This window comes from Ciconia boyciana, chromosome 4 (genome assembly GCF_034638445.1).
Source record: "Ciconia boyciana chromosome 4, ASM3463844v1, whole genome shotgun sequence".
Lineage (NCBI taxonomy): Eukaryota > Metazoa > Chordata > Aves > Ciconiiformes > Ciconiidae > Ciconia > Ciconia boyciana.
The window spans coordinates 25,925,893-25,950,580 of NC_132937.1; the positions used below are offsets into that span (position 1 = coordinate 25,925,893).

The window sequence follows — 24,688 nt, forward strand, 5'->3', positions numbered from 1 at the left end:
ATCTTTTTTTAAAAGGGTCTGCAGCTTCTTTAGAGCCTAACTGTGCCAACCTAAGAGATGCCCAAGTATGTGTTCTATTTAGCATGTGTGTTTGCAAAGAAAACCTTCCAAATGTAGCCCCGGCATAACACGAGGGATGCCAGAATCAGTTCAGCTTCAAGAAATTAGATCTTGGGGTCTTCTGTTTGGACCATAGGGTGCTCGATCTCTCATTTCTGAGCCCTCGGTCCTGAGGTAACGCTCGGACGGGGACCGTGGAGGGGGACCACAGCCGGGGCAGGACATCCCGACGGCCTCCCGGGCCCACCCCGCCGCCTCTCCCGCCGCACCCCCGGCGCCGCCCCCGCTGCCTGTACGGTCAGCCGCAGCGGGGGCGGTGCCGGGGGTGCGGCGGCGGCGTGGGGCGGCGGAGGGGCCGTCTGAGGGAATGCAGGCGGCCGCCGCCAAGATGGCCGCCGCCGGTGCCGGTGCCGCCGCTGCCGGGCGAGTGGCGCGTCATCGTGAGTCTGCGGGCGCCGTCCGCAGCCGGCGGGGCGGGGGGCTGAGGGCTGCGGGGGGCGCTGAGGGCTGCCGGCCTCGCCGCGGGGGTTGCGAGGGCGGGAGGGCAGCGGGACCGCCGGGACGGCGTTACACAACGCCCGCGAGGCGCCTTTGCGTAACGCTGCCGGCAGAGCCGGGGCCTCCGATCCCCGGGCTGGAGCGGGGCCGGCCGGCCGGCACCGGGCGGCGGAGGCCGGGCGCGGTGGGGCCCCGGCGGCGCTGAGGGGCTGCTGCCGCCCCGGGGGTCGCCTCGCCGCGCTGTGGTAACTGCGCTGCAGGGACCTTCAGGAAAGTCCTTCAGGCTTTAATTCTGGGAGCGCGTGGGTAGTGCCGGCCGGCTCATGGGGATTTGTCCTCCGCATGAACGGAGGGCTGCGGGGCTTGGGGCTCTTCCGTCTGAGAGAAGTTTGTCGTTTGCTGCTGTCGGGCTCGGTTTTTCATTGGTTTGGTTTTTTGGCCGTCCCCCCCCCCCTCCCCGCAGGAGTTTAATTTTAAATGAGGCACTTTCCTTTTTAGAAAGTGTTTGTGTAAAAATCGTCCTTTTCTGACAGTTCACAGGTTGCGTTTTCAAAATAGGGGCAGATGCGCTGAGGAGGTGTGAATAACACATACAGCTTAAGTCAATTCCACAGCTCTCCTCATGCTACAAATGCGTGTTATATATGCCGCCGACATATACGTACGTATTGCAGGTTTTACAACACGCGGTCGGTTTTGTGTGCTCCTTCAGCAGGAGCGCTTTTCCTTACTCTCTGTAAATATAACGCATTGCCCAGTTACTGCCGTAATGGCAGAGCAACTTCCCATGCCTCCCGAGAGGCACCGGTGTGCTCACCCCGAGACCAGTGGAAGTGCGGGCACACACCCGGGACCAGTTTTGCTGGGCCTTGGCTCCAGAGGCTAATATAATAATGCCATTTCTAAAACTTATAAAAGAACACTTACCAATGTTCCTTCAAGCTGGAATCATCATTGTCGCACATCCTGTGCGTTCTGTGTCATGTACTTTATGGTGCAGATAGAAATGTGCCCAAACCTCACCTTAAGTAAAACAAATACTTTCCAGTATTTATTTACGGCGCAGAAGAATCAATACAGCCATTGAATCTTCTCTTTTTAATGTTTTATATAATTAATATATAGTGTCAGCGCTTCAAAAAGTAATAACCTAAGAACTGGAAGAAGAATATAAATATTTGAAGAGAGTCTTTTGGGCATCAGCGATGCTTGAATTGAAGTTCTTTAGTTTGCAGCCTTTTATATCACTGCAGGCACAGGCATCTACAGCTACGCATGAGTAAGTAATCCCGAGTAAGGAGCTGGATTTGCAAGATGCTTTTCACTGTCATTGATTTCAGCAGGTTTTGAGGGCGTTCAGCATCTGTTCAGGATGTTATTAGGGACCTGTGAACCGTAAGATGATGTTCTTCTCAGCGGGTGGATCAGGCCGCTGAGGAGGTCTTTGCTATTGGGGCTCAATTGCTGCTGGAACTCCTGCAGTCTGACCAGGGAAATGTCTCACCAAATGATTGCTGGAGAGCTGGGGATGCAGAATTTAACAATGTTTTTTCATCTTGGGCGATTCACACTATTGTTGCAATAAAAAATATCATGTAGTGACTATGAACTCCTGAGGAAAACAAAGTGTGCTTTTGAAAAAGCAGGCTGTAACCAGCATGTGGGAAGACTTTACTTCTAAAGTATCCTCGTTTTTGGCTGATGCTGAAATCCAGGAATAATAGAAGTCACCTAGCTGGGTAGTGAGAAAGAAGGCTGCCCATGTCCCTGGGTAAATGGATTCTGAAATTGCTGCTCAGTGTACCTGACACAGGGTCAGACTAAGGAGCTGTGTGCTTATGGCTCGCAGGCGCTGACCTACGTTGCTGCAGTTTGCTGGGGACCCTGGATTAACAAATGTGTAACCTACATTGTAGAAGTGGTGTAGAAATCCTTTGCTTGTCTGTAGAGTTAGCCCAGGTATGTCCATACCATGAGGAGTGACATAGCTTGACATGCTTACTTCCTTAGTGTGTCAGCCCTGCGTAGTTTCTCTTGTGTTGTCACCAGTTATTTTGGACTTATGATTGGAGCTTAAAGATTAGTGGGGCTTTTGTTTGGTTTTAGGTTACTACCTGGTATCTGAAAAGCTGTTAGTATACAGAGTGTTTAAAGAAAGGCAGAAGCTTGCAATTTCATGACTCTCTTTGATTCCAGGACCTGGAGCTTAGGGGAGAAAATGCCAAGCAGCGCAATACTGCCAAGCGTGTTTATGTAGCTGTTGAGGGATTAGTGCCTATCTGGTGAAGAGGCCACTCAGCCCGGTGCAAGGTTATCAATGTGCTGTTATCTTTGTTCCAGTTGTAAAAAGCAGCAGTCAGCTGAGGGTCCCGGTACGATGGAGAGGTCAGGCAACTGCAGCTGCAGTGACAGAAAGCACAAAACCTCAAATTCAGCCAGAAGCACGGTAAGTTTGCAGTGGGTCTGGGTGGGTGTGACCTGCTGTCGTTGCCCTCTGTCTCTCTCTGATATGGTATGCTGCTTTACTTGCATAGCAAAGCTGGTTATGTAGTAAAACGTGGCAGTCACAGGGCTTGATCTGTTTTTTTTGTGCACGTGTAATTGCTTTTATCTGGCTGGCTGCATTCACCGAGGCTCTTGTTTTCACGATTCTGTGGGGCAAGGATTGCCTGCCTTGTTCTCTGCAGAATGCAGTGAGGCAGTGGCCTGCAGTAAGGCCTGAGGCAGTGCAGAAGCAATAGAAGAACAAACAGTAGGGTATTATTATTATTTGAGGTTCCGGTTCCTTCTTCCTGGGTTTTATTCAGCGTCCTCCTGATAGACACTCCAGGAGGAGGGGAATGGAAACTGAGGTCCTGACCCATCAGGGCAGGCCTATGCTCCTCTTGGTGACGCTTTGTAAGACTTTGGCTTTAACAAGAGGAGGGCAAAGCTCCCTGTGCAACCTTGGCTCCGTCCACTCAGGAGGCGAGAGATCCTGGTCGCTGGGCTCCCTTGGGCAGGGGAAACGATTCGATGGGGAAAATCCACCTCTTGGGTGAGAGCTGTGATTGGCAGCCATTTGTGTAAAAGCCAATACCGCCATCTGCTCCGCTCTGCTGTGCTGGGAGGGACATTATCCTTAGAACAGTGTGCCGCACCTGGATAGAAAACCCATTGTGGGAAAAAGAAAAACAACAACCCAAACAAAACGAGCCCTGCACTTATTTTATGTGTAGAATGGCTCTTTGCTGCTTTCACTGCTTCGGGAGATGAGATGTGTCTCCAAAGTAATGAAGACAAAGTCCTGTGTGGGTAGCTCATCCGTTTTCTGTGGAAGCTGCTGCTTGGTTTGGTTGGAATCTACAGCTGGCGTTCAGCTGAGGTAGTTCCTTTTTTATAACCTGTTTTATAACCGCCCTTACAGCCTTCAGCTGCGAGATAATTTTCTCAGTATATTTCCAGTTAAACTATGTGTTGTAAAGTGATTACTTTTTTAGAAAAAGTAAAGATCATGTAAATGCTTGTTCTCTGGCTATTCACGCTTGTAGTTCCTATTTTTATGTAAGCAGGATGAGCTTCTAAATAGGATGCTGCTTTTGCAAAAGACAAATGCAGAAGGATAAACTGGTGGTTTTGTAATAATAATAAAAAAAAGGCAGTAGGTCACTAGGATTTGAAATATCTCTTGCTTCCACAGGAAACCTAAAACAGGAATCTTGATGTTAAACATGGGAGGTCCAGAACAGCTGGATGATGTGCATGATTTCTTGCTTCGTCTCTTCCTGGACAGAGATCTAATGACGCTTCCAGCTCAAAAGTGAGAAACACTGTGAACTCTTGTGTTACAGTTAGTGTTGGGTGTTGCCGTCTTAGCTGTAGGCTTGAACATTTAACTTCTGCGTATATCAGCATTTCTTAAGCCTGTTTCATCCTGGGACCAGTCAGTGCAAGAAAGGGTGTTACAATTCTCTGGAAATCGGCGTGCTAAAATGGCTCTCTTCTAATTGCAAATTGTGGTTTCCTGTCACCTAGTAAGTTGGGAAGGGTGGTGGAATATGACATTAAACAAGCCGTGCAATGCTGGTTTGCTATAATTTGGGGAGATTGCCACAGAAAACCCACTGCAGCAGAGAGATTTGGGGAAAGGGGTGGTGATTGGGTTATGGTATTAATACATGTACTTTTTGAATGCTTTAGTAAATTAGCACCATTCATTGCCAAACGCCGCACACCAAAAATCCAGGAGCAGTACAGCAGGATTGGAGGTGGATCACCAATCAAGAAGTGGACGGCGGTGCAGGGAGAAGGCATGGTGAAACTGCTGGACAGCATGTCTCCTCGCACCGGTACTTCTTTACTCTACTGTGCTTGTTAAAAGTTTCTTTTGCTTCATGTGTTGAAAGTATATGCTTGTAAAGCAGCTTTTGCTTCTCCATTTTTATTGTGAGCGTGAACAGTGTTCTCAGTCCTGCTAGGAGATCATGACAAAGATATTGCAGAAGTTCTTACTCGTTAAAAACTAGGCACAAGCAAAAGCATGGGGTTCCCACACATGCAAATGTGTTTTTGTGCTGTGGTCGCTTCTGTGGCTGCATTAGAGAATGGCTTTGATTTTGGAGAGTACTGTTGGTACACATTCAACCTGCAGTAACACAGTGTAGCACCAAAAGCCAACAAGCAAACATTTACTCATCTTCTCAGGCTGGATCCAGCATGTGCTGTGGTCCAGCTGGCACCTCTGTCTGTGCCCAAGGTAACCAGCTTAAAAGCTGCCCTGGGTAAGTCCACCCTTAGATGGTTTTGGCATGTTTCGTCTTGCATAGCTTCAACCGTCAGGACATTGGGCATCTGGCCTAAACTGGTGGCCTCTGCTCCCTCTTCCGTGGAGAGAGGTAGGGCTTGGAGAGAAAGTGATGCAGTTCATCCAGAGGTCATTATCAAAGATGGGGGGGTCACCCTCTAAAGGTACACTTATCTCTCTCCTCTGATTATGGGAAGAAATCTAGATGACTATGATAGACAAAGTGTCTTATTTTCAGATGGCTAAAGCTAGGTGACAGGAGTCTCTGCTGGTGTGTACGACTGCAAGGTGTCATACCTTGCCCTGTAAGCCCTGCTTGAGCTTGAAGAAGTCTACACTGAAGACAAGTGGTTGAGCCTTAGATGATAAGAAAGGGGAATGTATTTCACGTGAACAAATAAGGCAGGCGTGGGAGAAGGGTGTTCAGTGTGGCGTTCTCACTAGCATAAATGAGGTGGAGATTTGTGACCAGCGGCAGTATAATCTCATGTAATTCTCTTATCTTTTATGAAGAGGTAGAGTGGGAAAATGTCGCTCCTCTTAGGCTGCACATTTGCCTGTCGACCTAGGGTTTCCTGGTTGTTCATGTTCTGCACACTGGTGCTATTGAGGTTGACAGGGGGTGGGATCTCCTGCTGTAAAATGCACGGCCACCCTCCCATGGCTGCTCCTCGTGGCTAACTGCAGGACGGTGTCATTCGGCTGCTGCACACTTGCAGCAGCCAGCAGTTAGGGCTCAGAGGACGGTGCAGTGTTCCCTGCTCCTCCGGCTTCCTCCCCTGTGCCCTCCCCTGTTCAGGGCCAGCTCGGTCAGGATGCTGTGCAGGGACTGTGATATAGAACAGCTCCGAGGCCAGAACTTAACGCTATAAAGCCTTTTGTATTTGCCTTTGTTGTGCCAGCCTGAGCCTAAAGAATAGGTGACTGCATGGGAGGGCGTTGGGAGTCTGACTGTTCTCCAAAGCTGCAGGTGTCTTTCGTTCTCTGAAATGTCCCTCTGCAATTATTGCTTGGATGTATTCAGAGCTTTTGAAACTTTGTCTGCGTCTGTAACTATTAATAATGGATAAAAGGACTAACACCAATTGGGCCTGATTTCAGGGCTGACGAGGAGGTCGGTTGGAAGAAAAGGCAAGGTTTCGTAGCTGAACATTGCAGGACTTGGTTGAGTGATAGCAGTGAGCCCCACCCGAGGACATGAGCAGGAGATAAGGCCTAACGGTTTGCCTTGGGTGGAAGTAGATACTGTCTTTGCCAGTTCTTCCTTGATGATAAGAAAACTTGAAAGGTGAATACAACCTCCCTCTGGATCTCTCTGAACCTTGCTCCCCCACAGCAAGGAGTTGTGACTTGTATGGATTGCCCTGCGCTAAGCTACCTGGTGTGGCACTAGTGTGATGGGAAGCGGGTGCAGAACCTTCTGTGAATGTCCTTGTACTACGGGCTTCGGCTAACACGTTTTACCATGCGATTGCAGTGGGCTAGGTGTGCAAACACAGGCAACTGTGGTCGTTCACATAATGGTAATTTGCTGTGATTCAGCCATGTTCAACCTCTCTCCTAAAACCTCCAACCAAATTGATACATGAGCCATTTTTCACCCAGGTTAAATGCATTCATGGTGGAATTTGCACCAGTTTAGCTAAACTGCTTTCAAACTGGTTGTTAGCTGAATTTGACTTCAGCTTGTATTGTTGCTCAGTTAGCAGCTATGACAAACTAGAAGTCTGTTTCTCCTCTGGCGCTTGCTGAAGGTGATAGATCATTTGCTTACAGTACCTTTTATGCTGCAGTTTCTTGCTACGTGACATTAAAACCATGGCATTAATAAATGTGATCAGTGGCAGCACTAGAAATTAAACTTCCACATTCTCGTAGCAGCTCAAGGGTGATGGCCATCTTCTGTGTCTTGCCTCTCATGGGACAGACAGAAAAAGACAGCGACTCACCACTGCTTTGACAGAAGCCAGGAGAAACAGTAATGTGATGGTTGGTCTGTCTGAAATGACCTGTCTGGGGGTCACTTTTGTTCCGATAAGGTAATTCTCTGCATTATGCTGCTTGTTCTTGAAGCAGCAGACTACCTTTGTGAGTAGAAGGAATTACTGAGATTACTAAGCTGCCCACTGAACTCCCCACCAATGTGTTAGCTACAGATAATACTTCTCATCCTGCCACTCCAATAGGAGCGCTAAACATTTTTAATAGGAAAACTGCTAGAGTAAGAGAAGGCAAAGAGGAGAGCCCTGTATTCCCTTCAGCTCAGCAGCTGTACAGTGCGTGGTGCTGCAAGCTGCGTTCTCCCTTCAGTGACTTTTGCTGATGTGGTGCTGGTGTGTCAGGGAATCCCCCTCCGTGTTTGACAGTACGCGTTCTTTGATTCCTGGCTATTTTGTAATTCTTTGTGGCACCTGCTTCAGACTTGGGTAGAAAAGGGCTAGAGGTAGAAGATTGGTAAAAGGCTCTGGAAGGTGAAAAGAAACACTCTTGGAAGGCTAGAACCACATTTATTTCATTTGCTCAGTGTGTAACCTGTCACTGATACCGTCGTTTGAGTGATGTTCGATCCTTTTTTCCATAGAGGCTGCTACTCTAGCTTAATTCCAGCTGTGGTCCCTGCAAGTACAGTCAAGGCCTGAAGCCGAACCGCACCGGCTGTGGCATCCAAGGCAGCAGTGTTTTTAGCAGCAGTAGCCCCTGAAGGGTCAGGCTTGCAACAGGTTCTGAAGATAAAGCTTAGAAAATTTATCTGCTTTTCTCAGCATATCACTCCTGCTTGCTTTTGTTTGGTGACCACTTTTTGTGAAGTCACGCCCGCCTCTGTGCAGTTCTTACACCTGATAAGTTGTTTAGAGACCTCTTTTTTTTTACCTAACAGTAGCTGCAGTTTTAAAAATTGAACGTGATAACTGTTGCTAACAAGTGAATTTAGTGCTAACCATTTCCTTAAGCATTTTGAGTAACGTTGCAGCGATACCGAGTACTGTGTTGCTTCAGAACAGCTTGAAACAGTTGGATGTGCTTCCAGACTGAGCCACGCATTGTGGAATATGGTGTGCTCACAGGTAGCGCTTTGGGAGCACTGAGCCCTGTTAATGAGTAACTCGCAAGTTGTGGTGGTGAGACTTCAAACACAGGGCAAAGAAGAAATCCTTCGCATACTCATTTTACCTTGACCTGGACTTTTGGGGTGTAGAGTTTATAGTTGCTGTGCGTTTGCAGTTGGTGAAGAGCTCATGTTAGACAGTATCAATAACCACCTGTGAAATTCCCTCCTGCGTAAATTAATCTGCTGATTTACTGACTTGTAGTATACATGAAGAAGAGTTCTTCCTTCTGAATGAGTGGGCTTGGGTAGGCTCAGTAGTCTGTAAGGATAAACATGGTGACAGGAAAATCCATTTCCATTGGGGTTTGTTCTTTTAGTGCTGGCATCAAATAGGCTGATGTCTTGCAATGGTAATTATATTTTAAGAAGGCACGTCTTGATTTTGTTAATTGTTTTCAATTATAACAGTTCTTAGTATTTCTTACAAGCTGTATTTTAGCTGAGATTCCCTTGTCAGCAGAATGAAAGCTCACAGGATGAGGGGGCCACGTTGTTTCTTCAGATTGGCAGCTCTTTGTGGACGGAGATGTCCCTCTGTTTCCAGTAGTTCTGACTCTAACTGTAACAACAAAATTAATATGTATACAGACATGAAGATCTCTCCTTTGCTGCCTGTGATCCAGGACAAAACATATTACTGTGAGAGTATTGCAAGAAGTTTCTAAGTTGGCCGTGTGTTTTCCCAGTATGTCCTTTTCCAGGTTAAACTCCTACTGTCTTTGCTCTGGTTAGTCAGACTTTTGTTTTTAATGCCATTTAAAAATGTTTATGAGGTTACTGGCTCCTGGGGCTCCTGAACTTGGGTCGTTATTTGCTACTGTTCCCAGCTGGGAGCTCTCTTGCCTCCTGCAGAGAGCTGGGGCTGACTGAACCTGCCTTCTGAATCCCGTATAAATGTATGGAGTGGAGACCAAGCATGGGACATCTGCTTCCTTCAGAAGCCTGTTAAATGTGATTTCAGAGCTAGTGACCCGGAAGCCCTGAAAAAGAAACTTTGCTTTTGTTCTCCTAAGAACCTCTGTCCTCTACTTAAAAAAACCCAACCAACCAAACAAACAAAACCAAAACACAAACCACAAAATAAAACAAGAAACCTGTCCTCCCTCCCTCCCCCTAACCAAACCATACTCCCCAAACCTTGAAGCCAATGCCCAAAAGATTAGAAATGAAAAAAACCTAAAACGTTGTCCTTGAAGAGAATAATATTGCCTCCGAAATAAAGTGTTTAAAGGCATGAAGATTTCTATGAAAAACACCCAGAAACCAGAATGCAAGAACATGTGTCCCTTATTCAGCACCACCGATCTCCCGTCCCAAACAACAGTCCTGGTCCTTGGGGGTTTATGTGCAAACGGAGCAGACTTACCAGGGTGGGGGAGGGCATCTTCTCTCGCGAGGATGGTGAGCAGAGCAGTTGCATCAAATGATGGTTCTACCTTGTCTTGTTTTTAGCTTTGTTTTTTAATGTGGTTAACTGGAGGCAAGGAAGTGGAAAGAAGTGAAATAGAATTACATCTGCATAAAGTGATGAAGGAAAAGATAGAGTAGGTGAGGGAAATGCAGGGGAGCCAGGTCTTTGCTGAAGCTGAAATAGGAGTTAGAGGGCAAGGAAGGGAGGGCATGTGGAGCAAACGGTCGGTACCTGGGAGTTCTGCCTGAACGCCCCTGCAGTGCTGGGACTGAGGGCCTGATCCAGCAAAGGCATATGAACCCTTCACGCACTGAAGGCATCCTGTTTTGGTGACTTCTCTATTGGCACCTGGAGCGTGAGAGGGGTAAAATTATCTGATTTTCTTGAAATGCCTTATAGGCAGCTGATGTCTATAAGGTGTGGGGCCTTTTCCTGTTTGAAGCTGATCCCTGTAGAGCAGAATATCTCAGTGCTGGCACACAAAATTGCAGCCAATTATATTTGAACGTTCAGGTAAATAAAATTTCCTGGAATGTGCAAACTGTTTAAGCAATGCATTTCCTTTTGCATGGCAGAATGAAGAAAGCCTTGTCTTTCCTAAGGTTTTGGCATTTTAATTACATTGGTGTGTTTAAAACATCTGACTTCTAATTTCAGTAGGCGAGGTGAGCTGTGCTGTTAGGAAGCCCATAGCACGTCTGTAACCGTGGTCTGTGTTAGGGCATAGTAGGGTTCATTTAGTGTCTCGTTGTGACACTTTTTTACCAATACATCCTTTAAATCAGAACTTGCCCAGTAAAACGTCAGAGCTCTGTACAGTCTGGAGACCATGCTTCTGCTAAACTAAGTAAAAGCAGAAGAGTGATGCTTCCTGCAGAAGGAAACAATAGTATAAATCACTTTTAAATTCTAATAACAGCAAAGTGAGTTACCAGGAAAGTACTTGGCCAAAGAAAGATGTGTTTATATGACAGTGGTTTAGAAAAGTAGACAGAAAATTATCAACAAGTTTATTTCAGCAGTTTCAGTCTGTCTGATTCTGTACTTTGTACTTATTAATGACGTGTTATTGAGCGTTCTTGGTTTTTTTTCTGCAATTTCTTTTCCTGTGCTTTGACTGGCAGCGCCTCACAAATACTACATTGGCTTCCGGTACGTCCATCCTCTGACAGAAGAAGCAATTGAAGAGATGGAGAAGGATGGCATTGAAAGGGCTATCGCTTTCACCCAGTACCCACAGTACAGTTGTTCTACCACAGGTGAGCGTCTGTGCAGGAGCAGAGCACGGACAGAGGCGAATGTAGGCACACGTCTGTGGGCCTCGAGGGAGGTGCGGAGTGTCAGTGCAAGCTGTCCTGTCTTCCTCTAAGTGCCCCTTCCTCTTGGCTTCATCGCCAGCTCGAGGTGCTCTGGATGTACTGTAGTTCCGAATTTTAGACAGAAACTTCTTAACTCAGGATAGTGTTATGTTACCACTGTTATTGTGAGATAACATAAACTGAAGGCTCAGGAACACGACTAAGCTTTCTTCATGGAAACTAGAGCAATAATTGTTCTTCAGTTAAAGACTGGTTTAGCAAATTGTTCTTGGCTGATACGTTGTATGAACTTTGATATAATTGGTACACTGTATGAACTTCGATATAATTGTTTCCATTTGAGGTGCCCTGTTCTGATTTATGGTTGCATTTTAAATATCTAGCATTTTAAAATACTGCAATACCTTGCTACAAAACTGTTTTCATCTAACAAGTTGCTAATGCCTTGGCTGAACTTAGGTTCTTAATTCTCTGCATTTCAGGAAGCAGTTTAAATGCCATTTATCGCTACTATAATAAAAAAGGGGAGAAGCCGAAGATGAAGTGGAGTGTAATTGACCGATGGCCCACACATCCCCTTCTTATTCAGGTAGGGGTTTGTATGAGAGCCTTTGAAATTAGCAGTCGGAACGAGGTGTGTGAACTGAGCAGGTCTGATCTGTTATCAAATTGGCATTCCCTGGGGTTTTCTTAGATTGGCTGATGTAGGAGAAACTTGGTATCTTTGCATTGCCAGCTGACTTTAAAACCACAAAGAACTAAGTAAGTACAGGTGGTTATGGAGTTTCCTTTTTAGAAATATTTGCTACCAGTAAAAACACAGTATAATGTTAAGTGACAGAAACATTCTGAGGAAGCACTTCCCTTAGATCAAGTCTTAGCTTCTAACAAAGCTTACAAGATTTTTAGATATAGAATGTACTAAAAGAAGATGAACCTATTTGCTGATTTAGGCTGTGTTTATATGCTCTATTTTAAAAAAAAAACCACCTTGAGAACAATAAAAGGAACGCTTCACTTTGAGGGTGTGTTTTAGTTACGGTAATGAAATGTGTCTTGTCTACTATGTATGAAATTACAGGAGAAGGATGGGTATTTCCTGCCAGATGTTTTGGCATGATAATGTGTGAAAGGGACCACCATGCACATCTTGTTTTAAAAGCACAGTCATGTTATCATAGCAGTGGTGGCTGGAAGGGACCTCTAGAGGTCATTAGTCCAAACTCCTGCTCGGAGCAGGTCTACAGTGGACACACATACCAGTCATGTCGGTTTGTCAGATTCTCATCCGGCAGCAAAGAGGTAATTCTAGGCACAGCACTGGCTGTGGCAGGAGCAATTAAGGGAAACCTTCTTGCTCCTTCCTTTTCAGAGAAAATGGCATTTTTATCTTTGTTGGGGAGCTTCTCCTCTAGTTGGGGCTTTGCAATTTTTGTGGTGTGCTGAACAGATGATAAAAGTGACTGAAGGAAGGCACGGTGGAGCTCACCAATGTGCATTTCCTTAAGCCCAGGGAGGCTGTAATTGAAAGGGCCAACTTGGCCCCTGATTATAAAGTTGAAATGGAAATTAAATTTTTTTAAGATTTCTGATCTGTTTTTCACTGTAAAATGTCTAAGAGAGAAGACCATGCAGACAGTTACTTCGTGCTCCTGCAGCACCATATGCCAGCAGTGAAGGCAGCTGCTTTTCTCTCTGTACGGTCCCTCAGCCTAGCCGTGTGTATGCAGCGTTACGGCGGTGAGAGTCAAGGGTCAGAGGTGTTTCCCTGCTTTTTTGTGTAGTACTAAGAACATTTCAGGTGTCGATGGACAGAGGTTGTCCATCTCTCCCATGTTCTGTCCCAAGCTGAGTTCAAGGTGAAGGTCTCCGAATACAGTGATCTCAAACTTGCCTTGACGGTCCGTTAGGGGACACCTTTCGCAGAGCAGGCGCTTCTCCCATGCCATGTGCCCGTGCTCTAATTCAGTCTGAGTGTAATGGGGCTGCTAAGAGAGGATGGTTGTGCTCTGCCCATTCACCATTTCTCTCTCCCCCTGCCCTCGCAGCTGCACGCGTGTGCCCTCTGCGGCCAGGGAACCGCTCTTTGGAGGCGGCAGAGGAGAGTTGGGTTGAATTGGTTATGTTCTTTCAGTTTGTTACCATCACCTTAAAATCATTGGGATGACCAAAAGTTCACGGGGGCCTTTGGTGTGTTGGGACTGGGCACTGTGTGATACTGCGTGCTGTCTCTCGCTGTTGCCCCGCACATACTGAAGGGGAATTCTGAAGTTCTTAAGGCAACCTGGCACATTGAAGTTGCCTGTCTCGGGTCATTTGAGGTCACAATAATGCCTCTTCTCAGTGTTTCTGATTCAGGTCTTTGCTTTTTTTTTTTCTGAACAGTGCTTCACCGATCACATACAGAAGGAACTGAACCTGTTCCCACCTGACAAAAGGAAAGATGTCGTCATCCTCTTCTCAGCTCACTCGCTGCCCATGTCTGTGAGTTATGTCAGGTCGTTTCTGTCATTGTTAGATCCCAGTCACACTGGCTGGGCTGAATGGAAGGGTGTGCGGCTCGCACACCCGCGGGGTAGGGCCACAGTTGTGGAAGTGCCAGGCAAATATAAAAGAGAAATACGAAGGTGAGTTAGTGAGTTGCAGCTGGAAGCCTGATGCAGAGCTGGAGGCGAGGCACATGAGCTGTGATTACTCTCCTGCACGCTTACTCAGATCTGTGCTGTTGGCCACTGGTGAAGATGGGGCGCTGGGTTAGGTCAGACTCGGTATGGCTGCTTTCACAGCCTCACGAACTTGCCAGCTCAAACTGGGGTAGTAATGGAGGGGCAAATTTGGTTATTTTCTCACCTCTGGAAAGCAGTAATCATACTTTCCCTGAAGGAATGCAAGTAAAATCTTTGCAAGGTTGTAATAAATGACTTAATCCTCTGTCAGCAACCAGCGACTGCAGTGAAATGGCTCTCGGATCATTTTTCAGAAATGCAGTGCTATTACCAAAATGTAACCGTATCTGTATACAACGACAGAAGAATTTATCTTTTATCATGCAAAGGAGGAGTAGATGTTCTGGTAAAGCAGCTTCATCATAGGTTTCACTGGGCAAGAACGCAGTTTTTCTTCCCAGTTTCGGATGAGGCAGGCACTTGATAGAGCTCATCCTGGGCGCAGCCACGTCATGCGCAGTGTGCTCGCCTTTCCCAGTCTTTAGGTGGTCTTTGCCCAAATGTGTTCACTGGAAGAAAAAGGTGTGGTGTTCTTGTGTTGAAGGTAGTGAACCGTGGTGATCCGTATCCTCAAGAAGTGGGAGCTACCGTCCAGAGAGTCATGGAGAAGCTGAACTACTCCAACCCTTACAGGCTTGTGTGGCAGTCCAAGGTATGTGCTCAGGGAAGCTGTAACGCCACCGGCCACTGTAAAGCTCTTCAGGTGATGGAAGAGCTTAAGGACGTCATAACCTCAGCACCTCTTTCCCATTTTCAGCAAGTGTTTCTGCTAGAACAGAATCCCCATATTTTACTCAAATTCAGTCTTTCCAGATACTCTACCCACAGTTTCTCGCCTTTTTTGTATATTGCATAATTTTAAAGTAGATTTTTGCTGTCCGTTAGAAAACCTATGATCTCATAACAGCTAGTTTGGCATTTGGCATTTGCCAGAAGGAAGAATCGAGCACTCACTGGATTTTTAAGGTGTTGCTTTCTGAGGATCTCTGAGCAATCTTTCTGAAGTCATCACTGTGATATAGGCATTCTTGATGATAATGTGAGCCTGATCCAAACAGGCTTTGTTATTTTTGATGAATACTGCTTGCATTACTTTGTACTTATTATTACTACTGCAAATAGCAAGGAACATTAAGTTTTACCAGAATTATGTAGTACAAGTAACCTTATGTCTCGAGGGCATCACACCTATCGTGCCATTGTTGTCTTGTTCTTAAAGTTGCATATTATGGTACATCAGCACTGAATACTTCATGGATGGTAAAGGGGTAAGGAGAGTTTGCTACAGAATGGTGACTTCTTTCAAAGGCAGGTAAACCCTGTGCAGTGGTGGTCAGACTTTTATTGAACTGAAAAGTACAATTGTTGTACTTTTGTACAATTGTTGTACAACTTTAAAGTTGTACTTTAAAGTACAACTTTAAATAAAGTTTCATTTATTTTAATGAGAGTCTCATTTAGGTCAGCCCAGGTTCTGTTTCTTTGGGATTTAAATGATGGGACAGTATGCCTTCATAAAAAATTTAATGGAGAAAGTGAGAGGTACTATCAAAAGCGGGGAAATATGAGTAACTGACTCCATCTTAAACATAATCTGGTCTGTGTTGTCCTGCTTAAGAAAACGTGAGTGTTCTTTGTAAGAATGATTTAATGAGGTTTTTTTTCTTTATTTCCCTCCCCCTTTTCTTACAGGTTGGACCAATGCCTTGGCTTGGTCCACAGACCGATGAGGCCATTAAAGGACTGTGCCAAAGAGGAAAGAAGAACATGTTGTTGGTCCCAATAGCGTTTACAAGTGACCACATTGAAACACTTTATGAACTGGATATTGAGTATGCCCAAGTTTTAGCGAATGAGGTGAATGTTTTATAGTTTTTATAACTGTTTGGATAGTGGTGCTCTGAAATTACTGTTCCTGTTTTGAAATTTGCTTTGTAGTTGCTTCTTGCAACATCATTTGGGGCAAATCTTGTTTTTCTGTAAATTGAAAATTAATCTGAACTGGCTTAACTCAAATTAATTCTTAGCAACACAAAACAGGTGGGAATTTGTCTTTCTAGATTTAACTCTTTAAGCCACTACTATCCTTACTAAAAAAGAATCATTGGTTTTTGGCCGCAAAGTGAAATTTTGCATCGTAGTTATTTTTGCTGTATTGAATAATTCTGTCATTTTGGGGCAACATCTGAATGAAGGAGAAAGGAAGATTTTGAAGGCTAACTAGTGAAGGATCTAGCAGACTTAACTGTTTTTCTCCTTATTTTTGATTCAGTGTGGAGTTGAAAATATCAGAAGAGCAGAGTCTCTTAATGGGAATCCACTGTTCTCCAAGGTATCTTCTTTGTTGCAATAGTTGTAAAAGTTTGCAGTTGTGTGTTTCCTACTAGATTATGGATGTCTTCTTGTAGTTTTATCGTATTTTGAGTTTAAGAGCAAAAATGGAAATCCCTGTACTTAATCTGTATTAAAAGTGGTTTTTTTACCACAGTTTGTGGGTTTAAAAAAAAAGAGTTCTGAAGTTTGGTTTGACAAAATCCAATTTTTATTCATTTGTAGTAATCTTTTAATGAAATATTTCTCTTAAGATATTATGCCAATGCAGTTTCAAAGCAGGATTTCCCCCTGAAGTAAAGGAGGGTAGTGCTTAAAAAGTGTAGTCTGATGGATACACAATTTGGCAATCTCGGGAGTCAGTGTGACGCATGTTAAAGCATTTTTTTTAATTTTAAGCAGATAGGTTTACTCACTTCTGATTTTTAATTAACTCTTTCAGGCTCTGGCAGACTTGGTCTGTTCGCATATCCAGTCGAATGAAATCTGCTCTAGGCAGTTAACCCTCTGCTGTCCGCTCTGTGTAAATCCCGTCTGCAGGGAGACAAAAGCCTTCTTCACGGATCAACAGCTGTGATGGGCGGTCTAGGAGAGCACCGCCGGATTATACAGGAAAATCGCCCTGGTGAAGCCGCGCGAAGGAAAGAAACCGCTTGACCAAACTCTCCGCTGTTACATGCTTACAGGCTGGTAGTCTGTGATGTTAGCATCATGTAACAGTGGGGAGAACTTGACTTAATTTTGTTTTATTTTTTCTTATGTTTTCTTTGTTTGAGAAGAGTTTGTAGGAAGTAGGGAAATAAGGGCGTTTATCCTGCGAGATGCGAAAAGATCTTGTTTCATCTGGTTCTGATTGGACATGAGCCCAATTATGAACGTGAGCCCATAAGTATGCACTGAAAAACTTAAAAAACTTTTCTACAAATTAGCTTCTATTTCCTAGGCAGGGATTTATTGGTATGCAGTTTTGTCATGAGTGCATTAATTTCAGCTTTCCAGGTCAAGCATACAATTATTTGTTTTGTTTATGCTTAAGGTACAGTATAACCGGCATAGTCACTGATTATCTCTTCTGAGAGAGATTTTTCAGATGGGTTTGAAGATCAAGTGACTTCTAATGCTTTTTAAATAACGTGTATATTTTTTTAGAACATAAAGATAAGGCTTTGCTTTGTTTTGTTTTTTTTTCTCCTGCCAGACACTTCCAGTGAAAGCTTAGCTGGGGTAGTAGAGCGCACAAGACTTGTTTACATTTTCTAGAAAAAACGCTCTCATTATCTGCAGGAAGGGCTCTGCATTCGAAGAGCATAAAATGAAAGAAAGAAGCCTGCTTGGGTGATGCTGAAGAACATGCTGAATTGAAACAAACTGTATGTTTCAAAGCTAGCAGCAGCATGTATGGAAACATGTTGGTTTATCTTCTAAGCAAAATGGCTTTTAAAAATTATTATTAAAAAGGGCTTTCTCTCTTTGGTTAAGTAAATTTAGGAAGTCAGGCTTGCTCTCCAGAAGGTTTATAGATCTGCTCTGTGCTTTCTGCTGTGCCACAGTGCTGTGGTTTTTGTGGGATACCTATGGAGTTCCATAGGTACGATTGATCTAGCTTAATTGATGATGTTATTTAAAACTGAGGTGATAAGTCAGGAGTAATTTATGTTGCAGATACCTGAGAGCAGGCAGCCCCGCAGGCTGCCATGTGCTTATGCATACCTTTGTCAAAAGCCGAATTTTGCTTTTACATTTTTGGCACTGATCGTGGGCCGGGAGTATGCACTCGTCACCCAGCTAAACTTCTTGCTTGTTTTGGCAGGTGTTTGGCCTGCTGGACATGAGGCCTGCTGAATCCACTCCTAAGTAGTGGTCGTTTTGTAGAGTGAAAAACCTTTTTAGGGCAGTATTCCCTCACCATCAGCACCGGGACCGGTGTCCAGGTTAGCCTTGGGATAGGAGGGGGCTTTTCTGGAGGGCTGGTCACCACACAGCACGCCCGAGCTTGGCACTTGCAGTAGTTCAGGGCAGAAGTACCGCAGCACCTCAGTCAGTGGTCCTCTCGCACAGGGACCTCTCCTCCTGGGTGGGACAAAGGAGGAGCAAAGCTGTGACGGTGTTCCGTGGGACCGAGCCATAGGTGTAGTAGTCTAGCTGTCAGCTTCGTGGGTATAAATGTTTACTTTATGTAATTAGCACTGAAATGCCAGTACTTTGGCAATGCAGGTTGTTTTCTGTAAATTGATGATTCAGCTGATGCTGATGTCTGAGAAGCAGATGCCATGCTGCTCGGACAGTTTTATTTGCTTATGTAATTGTGAGGCATGAACAGTTTGAACCTCTGATCTTTCAAGGATAGGGTTGTTTACAAAGGAAATAGGCCTCTGTTGGTATAACAGGGGTTTATCTTGTTCTATTTTACGTTGAAAGAATTAAACATGGGATGCTAAAGAAATGAGTGGATGCTGTGTCGATCAGCCAGCGGGCCAAGTACTGCCACGGAGCGATGTAGATCCTACTGCACAGCCTCACTAGGGCCTGTGGCCCAACACGTCTTGAGAGTTGATTGACGTGTCTCCACTGCCATACTGCAGCTTCCGAGTGTGATTATGGTGAGACAGACTTAAATTCCTTCAGTGCCAGAACCTCCTACATTACTGCTGTCCCTCATTCCTTCAGCAGAAAGAAGTCTTCCTTGACCCTTCATGCCTGTGCCTGTTTCAGTGGCAGGGAGCCAGAAGCCAGGGCTTCTGGTCTCCCTTTCTGGCTCCATTCTTGGTCTCTGCTCGCTGCCTTGGCAGGAAAAAGGAACGCAAAGCTGATTCCTGCCCTTGCTCAGGGGGAGTAGGTAGGGTTATCACATGTGTGTGGAAGGGTGAAATTTTCATGGCAAAGGGAAAAATTTCCATGAAATTCCATGGAAAAATTCACATGGAAAAGTGAATCACTGTCAAAAGAATAAAAGTGTCTGCAATATGTCTGGGAAGGGAACACTGGCCTTATGTCTCATTGGATAAAGAGCTTTCTCCTTTCCCATTTCTCTGCTTGACACTTATGGGGCAGTGGAAAACAATCTGTTTTGTAAAATCTTCCTACTTGTACCTCTTTCCTTCCAGCTGAAGGGTGTATTGACCTTCAAATCCAGGTTGTGACCAGCACACTTGGAAGCGTCGCTGAAGCTGGCGAGTGAAGGTTAACTTCATATGAACATTGCGATACTATAAATATAGATTGGCTTTTGATTTCCATACTGGAGAGAGTACTGAAAATATTAGCCGGCACTAATTATGAGGCATTACGTTTGTCCCCAGTAATAAAAGGTATTTAAAATTCACTTTTTAGTATGCTAACCACAAGTGAGATAATTACTAAGCCTATTGCTGCTATTAGACCATAATGTAGAAATCACTTAATTTTCTAGCTTTTAGCAGATGGATCTCGTCTCAGAGTTGGTGGGGTTCTTCATTTTGCTGAACAGATCACGTAATATCACTCTGTCCTGCTGTTTAACACACATTATTTTGTCTTAGCGCAGCATCAAAAGCCTGTTGAAAAACTACCTGAGCAAGTTAGCTAGCAGCTCTGCTTAATATTTTTAATAGAAATCAAGACAACAGTGAGACTAATAACAGTGGGAATTCTGCTGCCATTGAAATCTCCTAATCCTGGGTTTTCTGTTTGGGAGCATTTCTGACTATGTTCGCTAACAGTGGAATTCATTTGACCTTACTTTAGATGCTTCCGATCTACATGTCGACATCTGAGCTGGTCTCCTAGGTACTCTTTATGGTCAAAAGATTGTTTTACTATGCGTTTCTGAGAAATTACTCCTCTCTCAAAGCAGATGTCCACAACGGGTTGGATGAGTTTCACTCCGTTGCTGCCTCTGACCACGAAGGGAGCGTGGTGCACTGACTGAGAGATAGTTAGCTACGTTGCATATCGCTAACGTGAGGAGAGATGAATCCCATCCATTTATGTGCCTTCTTCTTCAGCACTCTGCCAGTGATGCGTAGCCGCTGCATTTGGGAGATTGCAGTCTTAATCCTACAGTTAGGCATTCAGTTTGCCCCTCTGGCAGATTTTAAACATTTGGTGCTACTAACTCAGGACCCAGTCTCGTCAGATCCTGATCACTTTCTGCTCCGGTTGAATTGATTCGAGCATATGGAAGTGGCAGCATCTGGGAGACTCTAGTCCTCGGACAAGAATCTAGTTCGATTTTTTTTCTGCACTCCTTTTGCAGTACTTTATTTCGTTCACAGGTGTTTATCATTTACATATGCCCTGGCAAAAAGCAACCAGTTGGACGTGAGCTTGAGTGATGTGTTGAGGCAGCGTTGTATCCCAAGATTTTGTTGGTAGGAGCCGAGTCCTCAGGCTGGGCTTGAGCAGTGGGGGGCTTCGGGGACGGTGCGGTGTCGCCGTCCCCTTGCCCAGGCTGCTCAGTCTTACTCCTAACGCTGGCGGTGTCGTTTGCAGTGCAGGCTGGCAAACGGGAATGAGAGCTGGGGAGTGAAATCCTCACGCCAGCACTCCCAGCGCTGTGGAGCTCTGGCCTGAGGATATTGGCTGCAAAAGAGAGGAGTTCAGAAATGGAGCCCTTGGTGTCCTGAGGAAAGAAGTGGGAAGTAAAGGTGTTTGCAAATGGAACGTTTTGAAGCATTTGCTCATGATTAGGCTGTTCTCCTGATTTAACCCTCTGCAATTTTGCTTTTTTCTTTTTTTGTTTAGTTGAAGTTTTTCTCTTCTGGAGTTTATAAAATCTCCCTTATTACTGGCTGCATTTTAGAAAATGTGATAGCTTCCAAAAGTGGTGCTGTAATATTAAAAGGTGTGTGGATAGTGTCTGTGAGCTAACCCGCTCCCCTTGGAGAAGAGGATGTTACAGTTGCGTTCAGTGGGGCCGGGATTTTCCTAGGAATACCTGAAAGCTCACTTTATTTTCCCTTTCTACCACACCCAGAGAGTTGGACATCAATATGAAGCGTAAGATGCAGGAGAGAGAGAGAAGTTCCTTTTATTTTTTAATGCCAGATGTGTTCAAATACTTGCTTTTAGCCCAACATACGTGTTTCAGATTGAACAAGGACTTCCATTTAATGTAACACAAAAAATTTGTATAATCTTACTGTGTATCATTTGCCATAAAGATGGAATTTCAATTAAATTTTTCGGAAGAAATAACTGAGCTGTGCGTCTTGAGTAAGAGCCTGTTATGATGGTATTTGGTGTCCTCTCTGTTCCTTTCCTTTTCTCTGCACCAGAAAGCAAAAGCACTTGGGCGCGGACTGGGCAGCATTTTGATTTGGATCAGGAGTGAACGGTGAAGCAGTGATTCCCCCCCGACAGGGAGCTGATTCACTTTGTGCACAAGAGGTTCAGACTCTGGATGCCTCTGGAAAGAAGCGCTCCAGACGTGCACCAAACGCTCCCGCTGTGCCCGGGTCTCAGCCAAATCCTATCTGAACGCTCGGTCCAAGGAGCCAGACTAACGTTACCTGGCGTAGGGCCTCAGCGCCCGCTGAGGTACACCGGTCTGGTCCTGATGTGCCAGATTACTTGCCGAAGTAGCCAAGCCGTGGTGGGTCAGTCCCTTAGGTTTTCAGGGGATGTAACAGCACTTCAGCCCTCGGGGCTCGCAGTCCTTCAGGCTCAAGTCGGCACGCGCGAGGGCAGAGTTCAGTAACGAAGCTCTGTGAGCAGCAGCCTTTATCTGGGTATTTATGTGTGTGTTTGAAAATGGATGTCCCCAGTAGTCCAAGCTGCTTATTCTGCTCACGCAGACGTGTCTGTATACATAACCTTTCAGCAGTCAGTACGTTGGACGTGGTCATTTCACACTGCCCTCACCCCCGTGACTTCCCACCCGGGGTAAGAAACTCCAGTATCAGTTAAACTGGTCCCTTGGTGGAGGTGACGATTGCACAGCGAGGCTTTCGCACAGGAACCCGCCCACCTCTGGCTCAGAGAGCAGTGCCTGCCTTTATAGTTTTCTGTATAAGGGGTCACATTCAGCCCGAGCCTTTGTTTTGAAGGCGCAGTCTGTTCCCGTGTAGATGAGCACGTTCAGGCTGGGGTGAGTTACACCTCACCCTGCCTCTTCGGCTCCGCTTGCCACGATCTCGCTAAGTGTCCGGGGCAATGCCAAGTGATGCTTCAGGATGTGGAAGGGATATAAAACACACGGATGCGCGTGGTGCGGTTTCCTCGTGCCGAGGTCCGGCTACCCGCTTGGAGCAGGTGTGGAACCGTCAGCCTGCTTTCCGTGAAAACGCGGGGTTTGCGTGCTTGCTGTGAAAACGGGCTCAAGACGATGGTGAATAAAAGATTTGCGCTGGTTTTCAATCCCACCTGTGATTGTTAATTTATTCAGTTAACAGTCTCTAGGCAGCTTATTTCTTATGTTAAAAATTAAGTGCTTGATTGATTATTTTCCAGAACAGTGATGAGAGTTGTTGCATACTTAAGCTGATCCATTAGCGAGCTCTCGTTACTAGATTGTGATGGGGGAGAGAGCTGGATGGATGGAAGCTGGGAAGAATGAAGGAGAGCGGTGATTTTACTTCCTTTCTTTCCCCTGGTGTTTCAGCCAGTAGCTTTGCCATTTTGCCTTGGAATGGAGATGTTGGCTGAGTAAGCATGGCGGAACTTAAGCAATGTCACATTTATCTGAACCTAAAAGAATAACATTGTGGACGCATTGGCTCGCTCTCCCTTTAGAAAGTTATGGTAGGGTAAAGAATTGCCAAGCATCGGTTAGTCTGTGGCCATCGCCCGCCTGCTAGCTTTTACCCTCTCAGTTCCCAAATGCGGTAGCGGAGAGAGACGCTCCTCTGTATTCAGCAGGGGTGACAGTCCCTCCGCTGCTCTTGCGGCAGAGAAGCTGGTTTGGCAACTTCTCGCCTTGTGGTTAATCAGCGTGTTCCTGGTTTCTGCTGAGATTTGTATGGGGAATCCTGACCTCGGGGGAAGCCGCTCGCCCCTCTGCGGCTGCGGGTGGGCTGCAGGCACCTCGGTGCCCCGCTGGGAGCTGCGGCGAGGGGTCCGCGGGATGGCACTGAGCGACGGGTGGTGCTGCAGGCGGAGGCAGCTCAGGCTCGCAGCGGCTGCACGGGGCTGCGCGAGGCGTATTTTCCCTAAACTCATCGTGGGAAGTTACGGGATTGTCTTGGCAACAAGGTCGCTTTGTGTTGGGTAGATGGGGTAAAGCCATGAATATCCGTCCAGGTTGCAGGAGGATGGATATTCGTGTCCTGTTAACAGCAGGTGAGCTGAGCTCCCTGCTACCTACAGCAACCCCTTAGAAACAAAAACCAGCGTACCCACTGCAAGGGCATTGTCGGAGTCCAAGGAAGCGGCCCGTATATTTGCCAGTAACTGCAGAGGTAACACGTCCACCTGCTCTCCTGCTTTGCTGCTTTCCTCGTGGAGGACGGGCAGACCCTGAAACTGTGGCCGACAACCAGGTCCTCGCACCTTTACGCTCGGCACAGGCTGGTCGAAAGCTTAAACTGATTTGTACCTCCTGGCTGGGTCAAACCACCATCGGGACCATCCGAGCACGTATGGGCTGCGCTGCGTCTTTCATCTCTGAAAAGTACTCATCTTTTAGCGACATGACCTGTGGTGTGCTGGGCAGGTGATCTATTTATAATTCATAGCTTTCAAGCTCTCACGGGCAAGTTCTGCTCTTGCGCGTGGAGCACAGGGATTTGTAAATTCGGACCAGGTCTAAAATCTGCCTTTTGTTTTCCTGCTAAGTAAGTAAGTGCCGTCAGTAAGTGCCAGGAAAAGGTTATTTAATTTGCATCCGTTGGCCTGGCTGAACGGCATCCTTTACGTGACTGCCCGGAGATGGATCGGCTGGAGGTGGATCGTCTCCGAGACGCGCGGCCTTTTATCCCCCCGGGCTCGGAGGCTGCAGCGGGAGCGGCTGCCCGCTGACATCTGAACCCCAAAGGCCAAGAGATCACGAGGCCATAACGTGGGGAGAAAGCGCTGAAGGTGTCGCTGCCGTTGTCCGCGGAGGAGGGGAGCGCGCCTGTGATCACATCGCTCACGGGGCAGGAGAAAGGGCCAGAGGTCACGGGGGTGGGACAGGGACGCCCCGCTGCATTTCGTAGTGCACGGCAGGGCTGACGCCTGGCAGCGAAGGGTGTTTCTCGCCGGCCCCAAGGACGGCTGCGAGGGCTCATCCCTCCCAGGGCCAGGGCCACCGCGCAGGATGCGGAGTTCCAAGTCAAACCTCTGTCTCGTTACCTCGATGTCAAGATACATTATCCACAAAGTACTAAAGAGCAACCTTCCCTCCTGCTGATTTATGGCGAGGTTTCCAGGGTCTCTCAGAAATGCATGGGAAGACACATTTACACTCCCTAGTGGCGAGGAAAACCTGACACAGCGGCGGGGAGCAGAAATACTCCGGTGGAGCCGAAAGCATAACTGCTGCACGTATGCTGC

General features: G+C 46.2%; 1 protein-coding gene across 5 annotated transcripts; it reads left to right on the forward strand.

Annotated features, from left to right (window-relative positions):
• The first annotated feature begins 365 nt into the window (after positions 1–365).
• FECH (ferrochelatase) lies at positions 366–21,412 on the forward strand. 5 transcript variants are annotated; one of them, XM_072858934.1, is made up of 12 exons: positions 415–500; positions 1,684–1,837; positions 2,899–3,004; positions 4,238–4,357; positions 4,738–4,886; positions 10,986–11,120; positions 11,663–11,769; positions 13,566–13,664; positions 14,451–14,558; positions 15,599–15,763; positions 16,179–16,238; positions 16,680–21,412. In XM_072858934.1, the coding sequence occupies exons 2-12, from the start codon at positions 1,834–1,836 to the stop codon at positions 16,812–16,814; spliced, it is 1,188 nt and encodes a 395-aa protein (XP_072715035.1). In that variant the 5' UTR covers positions 415–500; positions 1,684–1,833; the 3' UTR covers positions 16,815–21,412. The 5 variants fall into 5 exon arrangements, with proteins under 5 accessions (XP_072715033.1, XP_072715035.1, XP_072715037.1 ...); XM_072858933.1 differs by lacking the exon at positions 415–500 and adding an exon at positions 1,103–1,219; XM_072858932.1 differs by lacking the exon at positions 1,684–1,837 and having other exon boundaries at positions 366–500.
• Positions 21,413–24,688: the final 3,276 nt, after the last annotated feature.

Bases quoted from the DNA above. Each gene is read 5' to 3' on its own strand.
- FECH (XM_072858932.1), top strand. From the start codon at position 428: ATGCAGGCGGCCGCCGCCAAGATGGCCGCCGCCGGTGCCGGTGCCGCC. The intron at 4,358-4,737 runs GTGAGAAACACT...TGAATGCTTTAG, and splicing joins ATGACGCTTCCAGCTCAAAA to TAAATTAGCACCATTCATTG. The intron at 15,764-16,178 runs GTGAATGTTTTA...TTTTTGATTCAG, and splicing joins CCCAAGTTTTAGCGAATGAG to TGTGGAGTTGAAAATATCAG.